This window comes from Panthera leo, chromosome C1, assembly GCF_018350215.1.
Source record: "Panthera leo isolate Ple1 chromosome C1, P.leo_Ple1_pat1.1, whole genome shotgun sequence".
In the NCBI taxonomy this organism is placed as follows: Eukaryota; Metazoa; Chordata; class Mammalia; order Carnivora; family Felidae; genus Panthera; species Panthera leo.
The window spans coordinates 1,120,691-1,136,120 of NC_056686.1; the positions used below are offsets into that span (position 1 = coordinate 1,120,691).

The 15,430-nt window shown below is 65.3% G+C and overlaps 1 protein-coding gene across 4 annotated transcripts in view; it reads left to right on the forward strand.

Moving 5' to 3' along the window:
* Positions 1–3,561, forward strand: part of SKI (SKI proto-oncogene) — a 70,140-nt gene extending 66,579 nt beyond the window's left edge. For all 4 annotated transcript variants that reach the window (XM_042954022.1, XM_042954024.1, XM_042954023.1 and 1 more), the window contains exon 7: positions 418–3,561. In XM_042954022.1, coding sequence (XP_042809956.1) covers positions 418–606 — 189 coding nt within the window. In that variant the 3' untranslated portion in view covers positions 607–3,561. The remainder of the gene's footprint in view (positions 1–417) is intronic.
* The last annotated feature ends 11,869 nt before the right edge of the window (positions 3,562–15,430 follow it).

Consider the following 15,430-nt stretch of genomic DNA (forward strand, 5'->3'; position numbering starts at 1 on the left):
GGCAGCCCCAGCCTCGCCCCACACAGCTTTAAACACCTCAGCACGTCCGGATGGGCCGTCCTGCCCGGCCAGGGATCCGGTGCGGGGCGGTGGGCACGGCAGCCCCTCCTCCCCTTGCCTCACCGGTGCTGGGAGGGTCTGGTCTGGGCTTTGGAGGGAAACTGGCCTCAGGATGTCGAGGGCGCCCGAGGCAGCTGCTGGCGGGGGGGTGTGTGGGGGGGTGGGGGGTGCTGGTAGTTCCCACCCGCCAGCGGCTCGGCACACCCGTCTGGACTCCGGTCACGGTGCCCCCGGAGGGGCCCTCCCGGCCCCGGCTGCCGCCTCCCTCGCTCAGCGGCGCGCGTCCCACGCAGGGGAAGGAGGGCGGCTGGCGCGGCCGGGTGGGGGGCGGGTGCTGACGCCCGGCGTCCCTTCCAGATCGAGGACCTGCAGGTGAAGCTCCAGCACGCGGAGGCGGACCGCGAGCAGCTGCGGGCCGACCTGCTTCGGGAGCGCGAGGCCCGGGAGCACCTGGAGAAGGTGGTGAAGGAGCTGCAGGAGCAGCTGTGGCCGCGGCCCCGGCCCGAGGCCGCCGGCAGCGAGAGCGCGGCCGAGCTGGAGCCCTAGCGGAGCCCGCGGGCGGCCGGGTGCGGACGCCGCGGGGGCGGGCGGCCTCCCCGCCCCCGCCAGCCGGGGGTCTCTGCGCCTGCGCGCCGGCGGCCCGCCCCCGCGTCCACATAGCACAACGTCTTACTGTGCCTATAACCAAGCGAGCGTTTGGAACCACATACTTTTGGAATCCACTGCAAAATTTTCTACTGGCCAAGTTCGAGTGTGCAAGCCGGGTTCCCAGCGGAGCCGGGGCCGAGGCTCCGTGCCCGCCGCGGTCCTTCTGCTTGCCGGGACGTCCTACCATTTACATTTTTGTTATAAGCTATTTAAAACCAACGAGAAGACTTGATACTCCGAAAAATCAACAGGTTTTTTAATGACTAACTTTTCAAAGCCCCACCAACACGTGACGCCATCTGAGGACCTGCTAAGGGAGCCGGGGCGCTGCCCCGCAAAGCCATCTCAGCTCGTCCGCGCCCGCGCGAGGACAGGGAGGGTTTTCTCCAGAGTCTATTTTTTCAGCGACGAGGACCCAGGCCGCCTGTGCCGGCCGCCGGCGCCCCGAGCCGGAACACTGCCGCCTTCCGCCTGCCCGGGCGCCGCTCACCACCGCCACCCTCCCCCGGCCGCCCCTGTCGCGTCGGGACTGAGGCCGCAGCGTCGGAACAAAAACAGCATTACTTCACTTTTTTTTTTTCTTTTTGTTTGTTCATTTAAACGTATATTTAGAACTGCACTTTGTCAAAACTCTTCCCTTTTTATTCCCCAGTTAACTGAGGTTTTTACTTTTCAAATATTGCAGACCCATTTATAGAGCAGTCCACATCCTAAGTGCTCGAGTGTTTAGAAACCCCCTCTGGTGCTCGGTTGAACAAGGGAATCACAAAACGGAAATGCAAAAGCTGAACTTCGGGGGGTAGTTCTGTGCCTTCCAGCATCTTGTACAGCAAATCCTGACTCGTCTTTTTACCCCCGAGACACCTGTCTTCAGTCGCGATCGAATCTGCCACTATCAGAATAAGTTACTTGCATTTATTCCAGATAATCTCGTTTACTCTCAACTGTTCATGCAAATTGTATAAGGTTTTTTATGCCCAAGCTTGAAAAACGATTTCCCAGTAGACAAGAGGCGGCTACCCATCCCGAAATTACGGTATTTATTTACGTGAGAAAGATCTTAGCCAGGATTCTTCGCTCGACCCCGTTCTAACGCCGAGGCAGCTGCCAGCGCGCACGGAGGTGGGGACCGCTGGCTGGCGCAGGTGCAGACGCCGCCCGCCGCCGTGACCGGCAGAGGCTTGGTGACCGTGTCATCTGCAGGGTTCTTGCCCGTGGTTTACGGGGGGGGAGGGGGGGAGGGGCGCAGGTGCTGCTGGACCCCCCTTCTAAAGTGCAATGCAAAAGGGACATCATATATATGCAGCGTTTGTTTGGATTTTTTTTTTTTTTTGCTTTTGTTTTTCTTTTGCAGTTATGAAATCTGTATGCATGGAATGTTAAACCTCTGCCATATGTATACCCATCGATGGGCATTATTACCGGGCCCTGCGAGGGGCCGGCTGTGCTACACAACACGCAGAATGCTGTGTTCAGCCTCGTGTTTCCGGAGTTGTGTTTTTTCAGTCATTTCTTCAAGGGAAACGAAATGATTTAGCTGGAGCAGACCTTTAAGTGTGCTTCTGTGTGACTGTGCTCTGTTGCCGAGTCTGAAAGTCGTGAGAGATCAAAGGGCCCGTGGGCCTGTCGCCCGGGCCATCCGTTTGCTTCTCGGTTTTTTAGGCCCCAGCGGGCGATGAGCTTCTCTAAGTTCTGTGCAGGCACCTTCCCCGCCCTCCCCGCCCCCACCCTCGCCCTCGCAGTGCCCACCTCCGGTCACCGTCTAGGCCGTTGGGTCCACGACCCCACTTGCCAGCTTTGCCCCAGGACGTTGGGAAAAGCTGGCCAGGCCACGGCAGCTCGCAACCCCCCCCCCCCCCCCCCAGGCCCGCCCCTCTGTCCCTGTCTGAGGCTCCTGCGGCCTCGCCAGAGCTGGTGCGGCGGGGACCAGCTGTCACGGGCTCCCTGGTCACCAGCAGCTTGAGCCTTCCCGGGCGGCTCCCGGGGGCAGCTGGGGGGCATAGGCTTGTTCCGGCCGCTTCCATCCTGGGGGGTGGGGGGGGCCGGTCCGAGGGTTCGCGCAGCCGCAGAAGGGAGAAGGGGGGTCTTGTAGGCTGTTGGCTCTCCCTGTGTGTAATACCCATTACCCGAGTGACTGTGCACCCGTTTAATTACTCATTATTTCTATGCTGAAAGAGGATTTTTAACGAAGGGAAAAACAGCAATAACATTCATATCTTTGGAGCAGCTAACTCACACACATAATATCCTGCTTTTCGTACAGAACGAGCCCCGTGTAAAAACAGTCCCTGTGTAAATACCTGTCCTCTACACTGTCGTATCTCCCGCGTATACGGTGGTTCCTTTTTCAGAAACTCTTTTCTTACCTGGTAGTTGTCCTGTTTTCTGGGTTGTTTTTAACTGAGGAAGAACAGAGCTCACCTGCCGGAGGGGACGGACCCTCTGCCAGTCCCCGCAGCACCCTGCGGGCTCCGTCCTGCCCGCCCCTGCCCGCCCACCGCGTCCACCAGGCTCGAGAGGCCGTCTTGTTCTTGCTTTAAGTCAGGAGTCACAAGCGACATTTTTTTTCAATTAAGGAAAAAAACCACAGCTCTACCTTTATATCCGCCGGGAGCGTCTGCATCGCCGTCCGCGTTTTCTCCTCTGCTGCTGCTAATGACAACATGGTGACTTACTCTACTATCGAAAACTATTTTTATGTAATTAATGTATGCTTTCTTGTTTATAAATGCCTGATTTAAAAAGAAAAAAGAAAAAGCTTGGCATATTTATCTACTTCGCTGTGTACCCGTTAGTCCTTTGGCGCCCCTCCCCCAGACAGAAGACATTGTACAATAAAGGACTTTGAGCGTATGCGGAGGACAGCCATGCTTGGGCCACCCCACCCGCCCCCGGCCACCACCGGGGCCTGAGCCCGGGGAGGGGAAGTGGGTGTCTGCCCGTCAGACCGCGGGGGGCCTTCGGTGTCCGCTGACCCCGAGTGGCGTGGGGCGCGGGTGGGCAGCTGGGGTGCGGTCTGACTCTCTAGGCCCCCCCCAGCCGGCTCTTTGCACCGTGGACCTCAGCTGGAGGGGACCCAGGCCGGGGTCCCCCCAGCGTGGATGGCCTGCTCCCCACAGCAGGTGGCCCCAGCCTGCTGTCCCGAGGGAGAAGCAGAGGGACTCCGCTGTGCTGGGCCCTGGGGCGCTGGGCTGCCACCTCAGCCCCTCGTAGGTCACGTGGAGGTCATTTTGCCTCGAGGGACGCCCAGGTCCCAGCCCCCCTGGTGCCTCCGCAGCCCCAACAGTCCCGGGAGTCCCCCGGGGAGGGGTGCAGGGCAGGCCGCAGTATGGGCGGCCCGGAAAAGCCCACTCTTCCTCGGGGCCAGGCTTCTGTCCAGCCTCGCCTCTGTCGGTCACTCGACGGGCTTCCCAACGCCAAGATCCCAGCCCCTCGTAGGGTGCCACCGAGGGTCTGAGAGAGAGGCTGGGCTGGGGGTAGGTCAGGAGGGAGGGCTGTGAGCTGGGCCCTGAGCCACAGCCCCCCACCGCTGCCCCCTCATGCTGCGCATCGGGCCCCGGGGCCCTGCCTGGGGGTCCTGGGCCCCGAGGTGTGGACGGCAGACCTGACCTCAGTGGGACTCTGCCGAGGGCCACACGGCACACCCTCTGGAGCCCACCCCTGTTCACCGCTGCCCCCTCCCTTGCCTGGGTGTCCCCCGGGCCTGGCTCCCCGCTCCTCTGGGGGGGGCCTCCCGCTGAGCTGTGTGTCCCAGCCTGGGCAGGGCTGGGCACCCGTCCAGCTCTCTCCGTTAGGGAGGCTGCCCCTCACTGTCTTCTGGGGTCTCCTGAGTGGACAGTCGTCCGCTGCGGTCTGTTGGGCGTCCCCGGAGGCACTGCGAGCAGAGGGCTCCTGCGGCCAAGGCCCTCCCGGTGCCCGGTGCCAAACACTCGTCCCTCCCTCCGCCTCACGACCGAGCCCACCAGGATGGGCGGCAGGACCTTGGGTGACCTTGCAGACTTGTCCAGACCTGCCATCGCCATGGGACATCGATCCCTACCACTGAGTCCCCTCCCTGGGGCCTGCCAGGTGGGCATCTTGACCTGGGCCCTGTGCCTGGCGAGGGCCTTTCCGCGTCCTTCCCCAGAGCATCTCCCCAGGCCACCGCCCAGGACCCGCAGGCTCTCGGCCTCCAACCGCACCAGCCCTTCGAGGGTCCAAATGCTGCCAGAATGTAAAAAATGAGGGGAGGGAGGCAGGGGGTGAGAGGCGGTCCTGAAGGACTGGAGGCCCCTGGGGGATGGGGAAGGAGGGCTTCCTGGGGGCGCAGGCCGTGGGCAGGCTTCGAGAGGCAGCTTGTGGCCAATGTGGTGCTTGGCCCATTCGGGGCTTTGGAGCTGGGCCGGTGGCGGCCTCGGAACATGGGATGCTGGGGCTCACTTTCGGGTATAATTTGACTTTAAAGGGCCCTGTGCACCCCGATGCGGGGCAGACAGGATAGGGGCTGCCTAGTGTCAACCCCCGGCCCAAAGCCGCTCTTAAGAGGTCACGGTGGGAGAAACCCCCTCCCCAGTATTCCCAGCGGCCTCCTGCCTCCTTGCGCTGCCTCTGGGTCCCCTGGCTCCGGACCGTCCACACCGCCGGCATGCCGGCCAGGGGCTCTTCAGGGACCCACGAGGCTGTCCCACAGCTTGGCCTCGTTTGTCCAGAGCCCTGGCCTAAGTTCTCGGGCCCCTCCCCAGCTGGTGCTGGTTTCCAAGCCCCTCGAGGCCCTGGGGATGCGGCGAGCCCACGGCAGAGGAGGTGCTCCTGGGAACTGACTCGGGTCCCTAGTTTCTGGGCCTGCCCTGTGACCCCCCACCCCCAGCTTTCACTTCTGCCTCTGTCACCAGCAGCCAGGGCCCCACCCGCGGCCCCTGTGCTCCGCCGTGCCTGCCTGTCTCTGTCTTGGGATCTCTGCCCCTCCTCCAGTCTGTTGGCCCCTGAGCCACAGTCTGGCCCCCGGGGCCCCACCCACCACCCTGTGGTCAGGGGGGCTGACCGCAGGCCAAGAACTCGCACCCTTATCTGGGGAGGCGGATGCCAGGCGCGCCCTCCGTGGAAAGAGGAAGCCGCCTGCCCATTTACAGTAACAGCTGGTACGGCCTCCTCCCCTGAGCCCCCTGGGGGGAGGACTGCGGGGTCAGGCCCTGGCGCTGAGTGTGGTCCCCAGCCTCCGCCCCACCCACACCCAGCTGTGGCCAACAGCCCCCCCTCCCTGGCTCGCCCAGCCTGGAGCCCGACCCACCTCTGCTCCCCACGACACCCCCTTCCCTGTCTCTCTCTGCCTGTCCTGTCACAGGTCACCCCTTCTTGCTGGCCAGGAAGAGACAGGCTGGCGGGCTCCTTGGGCAGCTCCGAGAGACAGATCGGGGTCGTTCATGAGATCCCCAAGGCCCCACACCCACACTCTGCCGGCCAGGGGCCTAGGCACACTCTGGGTGACCGCCGCCCGCAGGAAGGCAGGGATCCTGGAGGAAAAATGGGCAGCTGGCCCACCCTTTTGGAGGGTCCCGAAGGACAGTCTGTGACCTCGGGAAAGGGTGGGGCTGTGACCCGGCTGTGCTGGCCTCGGCAGGATGTGAAAGCAGGGCCTCGGAGAGGACCCCGACCCTCCCCACAGAAACCCACCGTGCTCTGCGCCCTCCCGTGTGCCCTGCCCCACTGCCAGGCAACCCTGGGAGGGGTGGGGGCAGAACTTTGGGGGCCTGGATGCCTGCCCGCCCCCGCAACCCCTGCCATAGCGATGACGTGAGCCGTGCAGGCCTCACACCCGCGGCCATCTGTGCCCAGACCTGTGCCAGGGGCTGGGGGCCGCGAGTGCCGGGACTCTCAGCCCTGGAGCAGGTGGCCCCTCTGTGGGGGGTGGTAGGGACAGGCAGGTGGAGCCGGCCTGGCTTCTCTTTGGAGTGTCCTGTGCCCGGCAGGTGTCTGTCAGGGCCGGGGTCGGGCCTTCCTGCTCCATTGCCGGCCCTGGAGCCCTTACCGGCAGGAAGCCTGGCCCAAGCTCTTGCCCAGCCGAGGCCACTCCTGCCACAGAAGCTGATTTTGCAAACTTCAGGAACAGGGCACCTTGTGAAGGCTGGGGCCCGAGGCCAGGGCTTGGGTCCCCTCCTCATGAGGCCCCTGTCAGGGGACATCGGAGTCCGGCACAAGGCCCAGGCAGGGTGGGAGAGAGGGGAAGGCAGGAGAGGGCCCAGGAGATGGGCCCAGACAGGTGGGGCCGTGTCTGGGTCCTCCGTGCAACGAAGGTGGGCCCTAAGCACTGCCGTGGCGTCTGCACGCTCGTGTGCGTGGGAAAGCCAGGTCGGCTTGCACACGAGCCGGCAAGTGACAGGTGCCACCACTCCCCTTCCAAGTCTCCCCCTCGCCCCCCCCCCCCCATGAACTTCCCTTCCCTGTCTCAGCCCCACCCAGGTAGCTGGGTATCCTTGCCCTCCTTTCCTTTTCTGGGGCTCCCTCCGGTACTGCGGGCTGCAGGCATGGGGCAGGGTGGTGAGTTCCCATGGGGTCCAACCCCCCCCCACCCGCCCTTGGTGGAGCTTTGACCTGGTGGACGTGTGGCCCACACCCCCAACTTCCTGTTTCTAAGAAAAAGCAGTCCCAGAAAAGTCTTTGGTGGCAAGGGGGGGGGGAGTTGGGGGGGGAATCTTTGGAGGCTTCTGGCCAAGGTCTGGGGAGGCGCTGGGAGGGGTTTTGTTTTGTTTTGTCCAGAGGCGGGGGTGGGGGTGGGGGTGGGGGGTGGGGGGGGGGTGGGGACTCGAGGAGAGCTGCGGCGGGTGTGGCCTGGCTGGGCAATCACTGGTCCATCACTGTCCGGCCATCTGCCTTCCCTGGACACCTGCTTCCCCAGGCAGGAAGGCAGCGGTCAACTGGGACAGGGGCCCAGGTCAAGGCTCCTCCGCCCCGGCGTGGCCACCTTGGGTCTAGTCTCCCCGGCGTGGCCACCTTGGGTCTAGTCTCCCCAGCACCCATGTCAGGATATGGGCCACCCCCCACCCACCATCCTGCAGCTGGCAGTGAGCAGGGTATGCGGGGGGAGGGGGGGCTCCCCCAGTCTGAGTTTACCCCCTCCCCCCCCAGTCAGATGCAGATTAGGCTCCTCTCCCACACCCCCCACCCCGGGGGAAGGGCCGCGGCAGAGAATCCTCCGTGGAATTAGAAAGCTGGTTCCAAAACATTCCGAATTCCTGCTCCTTCCGGCCGGGCCGGAAGCGCGCCTGGGGAGGGGCGGGCAGGGGCGGGGGCTGCGTGGTCCCCGGAGGCCACGGGGCCGACCCTCCTGGGGTGATCGTGTTGCACGGGTCCGGATGGGCCGAGGACCTGGACTCTCGTAGGCCTCGCGGGCCCCTAGGGGGCAGGGGGCGTCGCCCGCGACCGAGTCTGCGCGAGCCCCCCCCCCCCCCCGGGGGGCCAGTAGGTCCCCACTTCCTTCCGCCGAGTCACCTTCTGGGGTCTGGCGCGGGGTGGGGTCGAGGGCCGACACCGGGGGTCCTGCGGCCCTCGCCCCGCGGCCTCGGTTTCCTATCATGCGTCTGACGGAAACCCGCCACTGCGCCCCGCGGGGCCGCCCCGCCACCCGGTTTCACTTCCCCCGCCCGCCTCCCGGCGTCGCGTCCCAATTCCGTCCGCAGCCTGGGTCCCGGGCGCCCCCGCAGGACCCGCGCAGCCGGGGCGCAGGAGCGAGCTGGGGTTCCCCGAGCTCCCGGGGGCGCGCGCAGGAAGTGCCCCCCGCGGGCCGGGCGCGGTTAGCCCTTCCGGTCCCCGCTCGGGGGGGAGGGGCGGTCCGGGCAGGCGGGGGGCGGGGGGCGGGGGGGGGGTCCTCCCGCTCAGAGCGCGGCGGGCGGGGCGCGGGCCCGTCCACGTGTCGGGAGGCCGAGCCGGGCGGCGGCCCCCGGCGGCGGAGGCGGGAACTGCAGCCCCGGCCGGGTGCGGGGAGGGCGCGTGTGCGCCGGGGACGGGGATCCGCCCTCCCGGGAGGGCGCCCGCTCGGCCACCCTGCCGCCTGTGCGGGAGCCCGAGGGAGACCCGGTCCTTTAAGCGCCCCCTCCTCCGCCCCGCACCTGGCGAGGAGCGTTCCCGCTGGTGGAAGAGCCCCCTTGCCCCCCACACCTCTGCCCCTTCCCCGGGGCTCCATAGAGGCCCTGGGCCCTGTCCCCGCTGGTGGTCCGCACGCGGGCCCCGAGTCACCGCTGGGGGACGCACCACCTGGGTCCAGTGGCTCTCTCTGTGCCCCGCTTCCGTCGGCCCTTGGGGGCCGGGGCCAACTCCTGGGGAGTGGGGGCCTTGGCAGGTGTGACCACTGGAGACCCTAAGAGACACGGAAGGCCACACGGTGACCTATGACGCCCTTAGAAATGCTCCCCCCACCCCCAGCCTCTCCCTTGCTCCTCAAGGACTGGCCTCCCCTGCCCTGGACCTCACTCACCAGGATGATGATCCCCTCTCCACTACCCTGCTTCTCCCCCAAGCTGCTGGGACCCCACCCAGTCCACACCCAGGCCTAGCCCTCCTGCCCTTCTCTATTGGCGGAGCAGGCCCAGCCGCCCACACCTGGCCTCCCATTCTTACCACCCCTTCCCCCACTGTGCACCTGCTGACCACCTTTCCTGATCAGCAGCTGTTTGGTGCCCCAGGTGCACCCCCAGTCCTGCCCCCGGCATCCTCCTAAAGCCTCTCTCACCTCCTTTTCTGCCTCACCTTTGCCCCCTTTCCTGGGGCGGGGGGGTCTTCCAGAGTGGGCTCACTGAGGATTTGCAGAGGGAACGAGGAGGGAACGGGGCCTCCCCGGAAGGCCAGCCCCATCCCTGACCTTGGCCCACGCAGGGGCTCCTGTGGTTTCCGTGGCCTATGGCCAGTACCTGTGCTGCAGACAGGGCCAAGGAAGGTTCGAAGGCTTGGGGGGGGGCAGGTAGCACCCCTCCCACGCCCTTCCCCGGTCGCCCCAGGAGGGAGGCCCTGCAGACTGGGGTCCACCCTGCTGGGCACCGGAGCGACATTTGTGGGGACCACTGTCCCGGTTCCTCCTGTCTCTGGTTGTGCAGGGGGCAGGGCTGGGGGGCCGACGGTTCTCTGAACTGCTGGGCGGAGTTCCCAGGAGGAGGGGTACCTGGAGTTTCGGGGAGCGTCACCATCTGGGGGTCACATGGGGTGGAGACGGCTGGCCTGGTGGCTGAGCCCGGCACATCCGGCAGGCTGTGCCAGGCTGCCCGGCTGGCCGGCCGGCCGATGACAGCCCTATTTATAGTCTCCATCAGAAAACGCCCCTGACCAGGGTGGTGGGGTGGCCGGGCTGCTCCTCGACACCCGGGGCCTCGTGCCAAGAGGAGCCCAGGCTGGAGTGGCTCCGGCCCGTACGGGCCGCCGCCTGGCCTGCTCACTCCCCTTGGCCACCCCCGAGGCTCGCTGACGGACCGCAGCCGCCCTGGGCCTGAGGCCAGGGGGTCCCCCAGGGTTACCTGCGAGGCAGGGGACCCAGGGCAGCTCCTCCCCACCTGCTCGGGCCCCCAGCTGGCTCCCAGGATGTCCTGTGCTGGCTGTGGCCCAGGCTTTTCCATCAGAGAGGCTGTGGGCTGGCCCTCAGTGGCCGTCTCCTGCCTTGAGGGGACAGTGGCGGGAATGGGACGGCCCCTCACAGCCATGTCTGTTCTAGGTGCCGAGCGCCGCCCGCCCCGGGATGGTCTTGCGGAAACAGGCCCCGTGATCCCCGCGGGACGGAGGGCTCCCGGGGTGCTGGGCGTCCTTCGGCAGGCAGTGGGCCGGGCCTCCCCGGAACCTGTCTGGCGGCGGGCACCGGGCACCCCTCAGGAAGCCCTCCCTGGGAGGAGGGGCTCCACACAGCCGGCCCGGCACCGAGACTGGGCGGCCTGCCCGGGCTTTGCAGAAGGAAGGCCTCCCCTGAGAGTCCTGGGTGACCCGCCGGCCGGAGGGGGGAGAGGAGGCTGGGCAAGCCGCCTGCGCGGGAGGGGCCCCCTGTGCTGGGCGCCAGGCTGGCGCGGGGTGGTCTGAGAGGTCGCCCTCGCCAGGGCCCTGCTGGGAGGTGGGCCGGGCAGAGAGGGACAGGCCCCTGATCCGTCTGTCCCTCTTTCTGTCTGGCTGCAGAACTCCGAATGAAGAACGAATACGTCCTCTTCCAGGCAGTGCCTTGCCAGGTGCTCAGCATGGGGTTATCACTCTGTAAATGTCCCCCGAGCAAGTGGACAGCAGGAGGGACCCTCGGGGGAGAGAGCGCGCCCCAGGGGAGAAGGGTTTCGCTTGTAGTCGGGGAGGGGCTGAGACCAGAGCCTCCTCCCCAAGCCCCCTGGGGGCTGAGTAGCTTCTTGGGGTGTAAGGCATGTGGGGGCAGCCTCACGCTACCCGCTCTACCAGCCCCTGCCCGCCTGCCCCAGCCCAGTGGCGGAGGTGGCTTTGGGGCCTCGGAGAAGCCTGCCTTCCTCTAAGGAGAAGGCCCTCGGGGTCTCCCCGGAGGGCCTGACGGAGCCCCTGCCTGTCTGATGGCCACTAGGTCAGGACCCCGGGTCTAATGTCCCCCGGCCCCCGCTGGGTCAGCACCGATTCTGGGAGCAGCGACCAGGCCCAGGTCCCTCCTTCCCCCACTGAGGACCCACGTAACGGGTGGGCTTGCAGGCGCTCAGACCTCCAGATGAGAGCTCTCCCACCCGGCCCCCGCCCTAGGCTCTCCCCGACCCCGCAACGGCGAGGGGTGAGGGGCCTTCCGGGACCGGTCGCCGCGACTGCCGTGCTGCCCCGGAGGGCCCAGCTGCTCCCGCTCGGCCCTTCACCTGCCGGATGTGAAGGCCAGGCCAGCCTGTGGCCGGGACTCTGCTGACCCTCCCTCTTTCCTCGTTTTCTTGGGAGTTCAAACTCCTTGCGGGTCTGTCCGTGGGACGCTGTGAGGACTGGGACCCGGCCAGGGGGCAGCTGCCTCTGTGCCCACCCGGCGTGCCTGCTCACTGGCTCAGACACACCACTGTCCCCAAGGGCACGTCCACGCCGTCACCCAGGAGTCCCAGCAGAGGGTGGGCAGTGGGACAGGGCAGGGGACCGCTATCCTGCCCAAAAGGGGGCCCACGGGGTGTGAGCTCCCCTCAGGCCTCAAGTGGGTCATCTCACTGGGCCGCAGCCGCCTCGCTGGGAAGCTGGTGGGGGCGCAGGCGTGGGGAGAGCCCTGGGGGACCCACGGGGCCAGTGCCCGCTCTCAGATTTGCTTGGAAGACGGAAAGTAGGAGGGTTCGCGGGCCATGTGTCTGCAGGACCGTAGGGCCGGCCTTGCTCTGCGCGCACTTGTGTGTGTGTGTGTGCGCGCGTGCGCGCGCGGGGACTCAGGGTGGGACGGACCACGCCTGCCCGCGTCCAGAGGCCCCGGGGGCCACAGTCCCGTCCGTGTGGGGTGGCGACTCTGAACTTGCGCCCTGGGCTTCGTGACTCAACCCCACAGTGCTGGTCTGGAATGGAAGGCCGGAGGACACCCCTGGACAGCCTGGAAAACGTCACAGCTCTTCTCTTCCCAGCACATTTTTCTTCCTAAACTCAAACATTTTTATTGTTTTTGACGGAAGGGAAGTTTCATCTGGAAAAGAGGAAAGGGCCGCAGGCCCCGTTGCCGAGGATCCGGGCAGACCCGGGAGGACGCGAGGCCCTGACGGGCTGTTCTAGCAGACCTTGGCGCGTGTGGCCCTCCTAACTTCCGGCTGCCCACTAGGGGCTCTGCCCCACTGTTGACGCAGCCGCGTGTGGACACGGCTCCTACGGCAGCTCACGGCCACAGCCCCACCCGCCTCCCTGTGCTTCCGGAAGGACGCAGTCCCCAGGGCCCGGGCACGTTCTGAGCCAGGAGTCGGTGGTTCCCAAGAATGGGTCCTTTCTGGGGACTCGCTGCTGGGGACACCGGCCAGCAATCCGTCCCCTCCTAATGGACGGAGGCGGAGGCCCTGCTGAACCAGGCTGGCAGCATCTATGGCCACTTGAGCTCGTGGAACCAGAAGGCTGGCAGGTGAAGCTTGCTGCAGGTGACACAGCGGCCACCCCACACCTCAGGCTCAGAAGCACATCAGCTCCCCAGTTACGGAGGCTCTGGAACCCCCCCCTCACTGACTCTGCGGTCAGTGGCCCTCTGGCGGCTGGCTGGCCGGCTGCCTCGCCGGGTCTGGAAGCTAGGACCGAGCAAGGGGTGGTCCTGGGGTTCAGCAGCAGGACGAGATCCATCTGGGCTGTCCATTTTGGGCAGTCATATCGAGGGAAAAACTGGACGGGAACCCTAATAAGCAGAGAGCAGGAAGCACCAAGTGAGGGCACGGCTGCCAGGGGCCCGATGTTGGCTTTGCCGTAGGGATGCCTTCCCTGTCTGCTCCCTCTTGCCTTTAGTAAGAACAGTTATTCCATGGGAAGCTACCTCCTAAGGACAGGCGAGCCTCTGCTCCATTCACCCGTGATCACACCCATCACCACCATCCTCCCTCTTGACCACACATCCACTATTTGTCCATACACCTGTTCATCCATCAGTTTCCCCACACTCCTATCCACCCATCCGCCCATCCTTCCATCCACCCATCCTTCCATCCACCCGCCCACCCTACTGTCTGTCCATCCATCCATCCTCCCATCCATCAATTCATCCATCCACCCACCCACCTACCCATCTATCCATCCATCCATCTACCCACCACCTACCCATCCAGCCATCCTCCCATCCATTCATCCATCCTCCCATCCACCCATTCTTCCATCCATCCATCCATCCATCCATCCATCCACCCTTCCTTCCATCCTTCCATCCATCCTCCCATCCATCCTTCCTTCCTTCCATCCTTCCATCCATCCTTCCATTTATCCATCCATTTTTCCATCCATCTGTCCATCCATCCTTTCATCCATCCTCCCATCCATCCATCCATTTATTCATCCATTCTTCCATCCATCTATCCATCCATCCATCTACCCACCTACCTATCCATCCATCCATCCATCCATCCATCCATCCATCCATTCATCTTTCCATCCATCCATCCATCCTTCCATCCATCCTTCCATCCTTCCATCCATCTTTCCATCCATCCATCCATCCTTCCATCCATCCTTCCATCCATCCTTCCATTCATCCATCCATCCATCCTTCCAACCATCCATCCATCCTTCCAGCTACTCAGCTACCAGTCTCCCTGCATACCTCCTCTGCCCAATGTGTCTCCAGTGCCTCCCATTCTGCGTGGCACAGAGCAGGTGCTCTGAATTCACCCATTCATTCAACAAGTATTTGCTGAGGGCCTCCTATGGGCCACATGCGGTGCTAGATGCTAAGGCTGTGCAAGTGAGCAAAAGCGACCACACGTCTCCCTCTGGACATTGGGGAGCAGATAAGCGAAGGGCATGGCACGTCAGCCCCGTCTGTGCAGGAGACGTGAGGCGGGTGGCGGGAGCAGGAAATGTTGCTGAAGGTGGGGCGAGGCTTCAGCGCTGGTGGCCAAGGAAGGCCTCGTGAGAAGGCGAGGCGAGCAGTCTCGGCAGCGCAAAGAGCACGTGCAAAGGCCCCGAGGCAGAAACACGCATGGCAGGACTGAGGGGCCACGGGGGCCAGTGTGAGTGCAAAGCCAAGAAGTGGGGGCAGCGAGCGTGGAGCCAGCTCTGGCCGGGCTGGGGGTCCTGGCGGAGTCTTGGGGGTGAGCTCTGACGGCCCCCTGCTGTGTGGTGTCGGGAGCGGGGGGAACGAAGTCGGGCTGGGGATGCACTTTGAAGCAGGACAGAGAAGACCTGCCTTGGACCACGGAGCAGGGGAGAAGCAGATCAGGGAACACGGGGGCTGGTGTGGGGTGCTCATCTGCAGTGCCCTCGGGGCCGGAGGGAGGCCGTCCAGTCACCACCCTCCCTGAGCCTTGCTGCTGGCCGGCCGCACCAGGACCAGGGGCCAGAGGGCGTCCCTGGGGCTGAGCCCCCGCCCGGCAGTCAGGGAGGTGAGGGAGCAGCCGGGGCGCAGGTGCAAGGAGGAGGGGCGGGTGGCCCCGCCGTGAGCGCTGGGGTGGGGGTCCTCATCCAGGAGGGAGAAGGGGCGCGGGGTCTGCGGGGTTTCTGGGCTGGGAGCAGCCGTGTGCTCTCATGGCGGGGGGCTCTGGATGCTCCTCTCCCACTCCTCACTTCTCAGGACGAGAAGTGGCGGTGGGCCTCGCGGCTGAGGGGCAAGTCTAGCCCCCCGCCCCCAGCACGGGGTGCACACAGGGTGAGCCCAGGCGTGGAAGCAGGAACTGTGCGCCCACTGGGGAGAGGACGCAGGAGGAGGCCCCGCCACCTGCCCAGAGCCCCCCTCTCCCGGGCACCGGGTGCATTTCAGAGGCAGCTGTAAAATCCGAGAAGTGTCCCTTGCCCAGTCCCTGCAGACACGAAGCTTGTTTCTGGAAAGCCAGTCACCTGCTTACTGCCTCCTGATTTCTCCTTTGGCAGCCAGTGTCCCCAGGCTGTTTGCGGGGCGGGGGGAGGAGGGGGACTGAGCCACCCTCCAAGGCAGGGGTTGTGGCAGGGAGGCAGCGCTTGCTCTGACGGCTCGGTCGGGCCAGCGTCGCTGCCAGACTCTGTAGCAGGGGGACCGGGACCGTCCCATCCCCAGCCCGGGGGGCCAGGCGGAAGGGGGTCCGGCACTCACCCGGCTGAGCCTCCACGGGTATCCTGGGTGTGCGGGAAGGGGCTTGCGTCTGGGCGAGGCACCTCTCGGCAG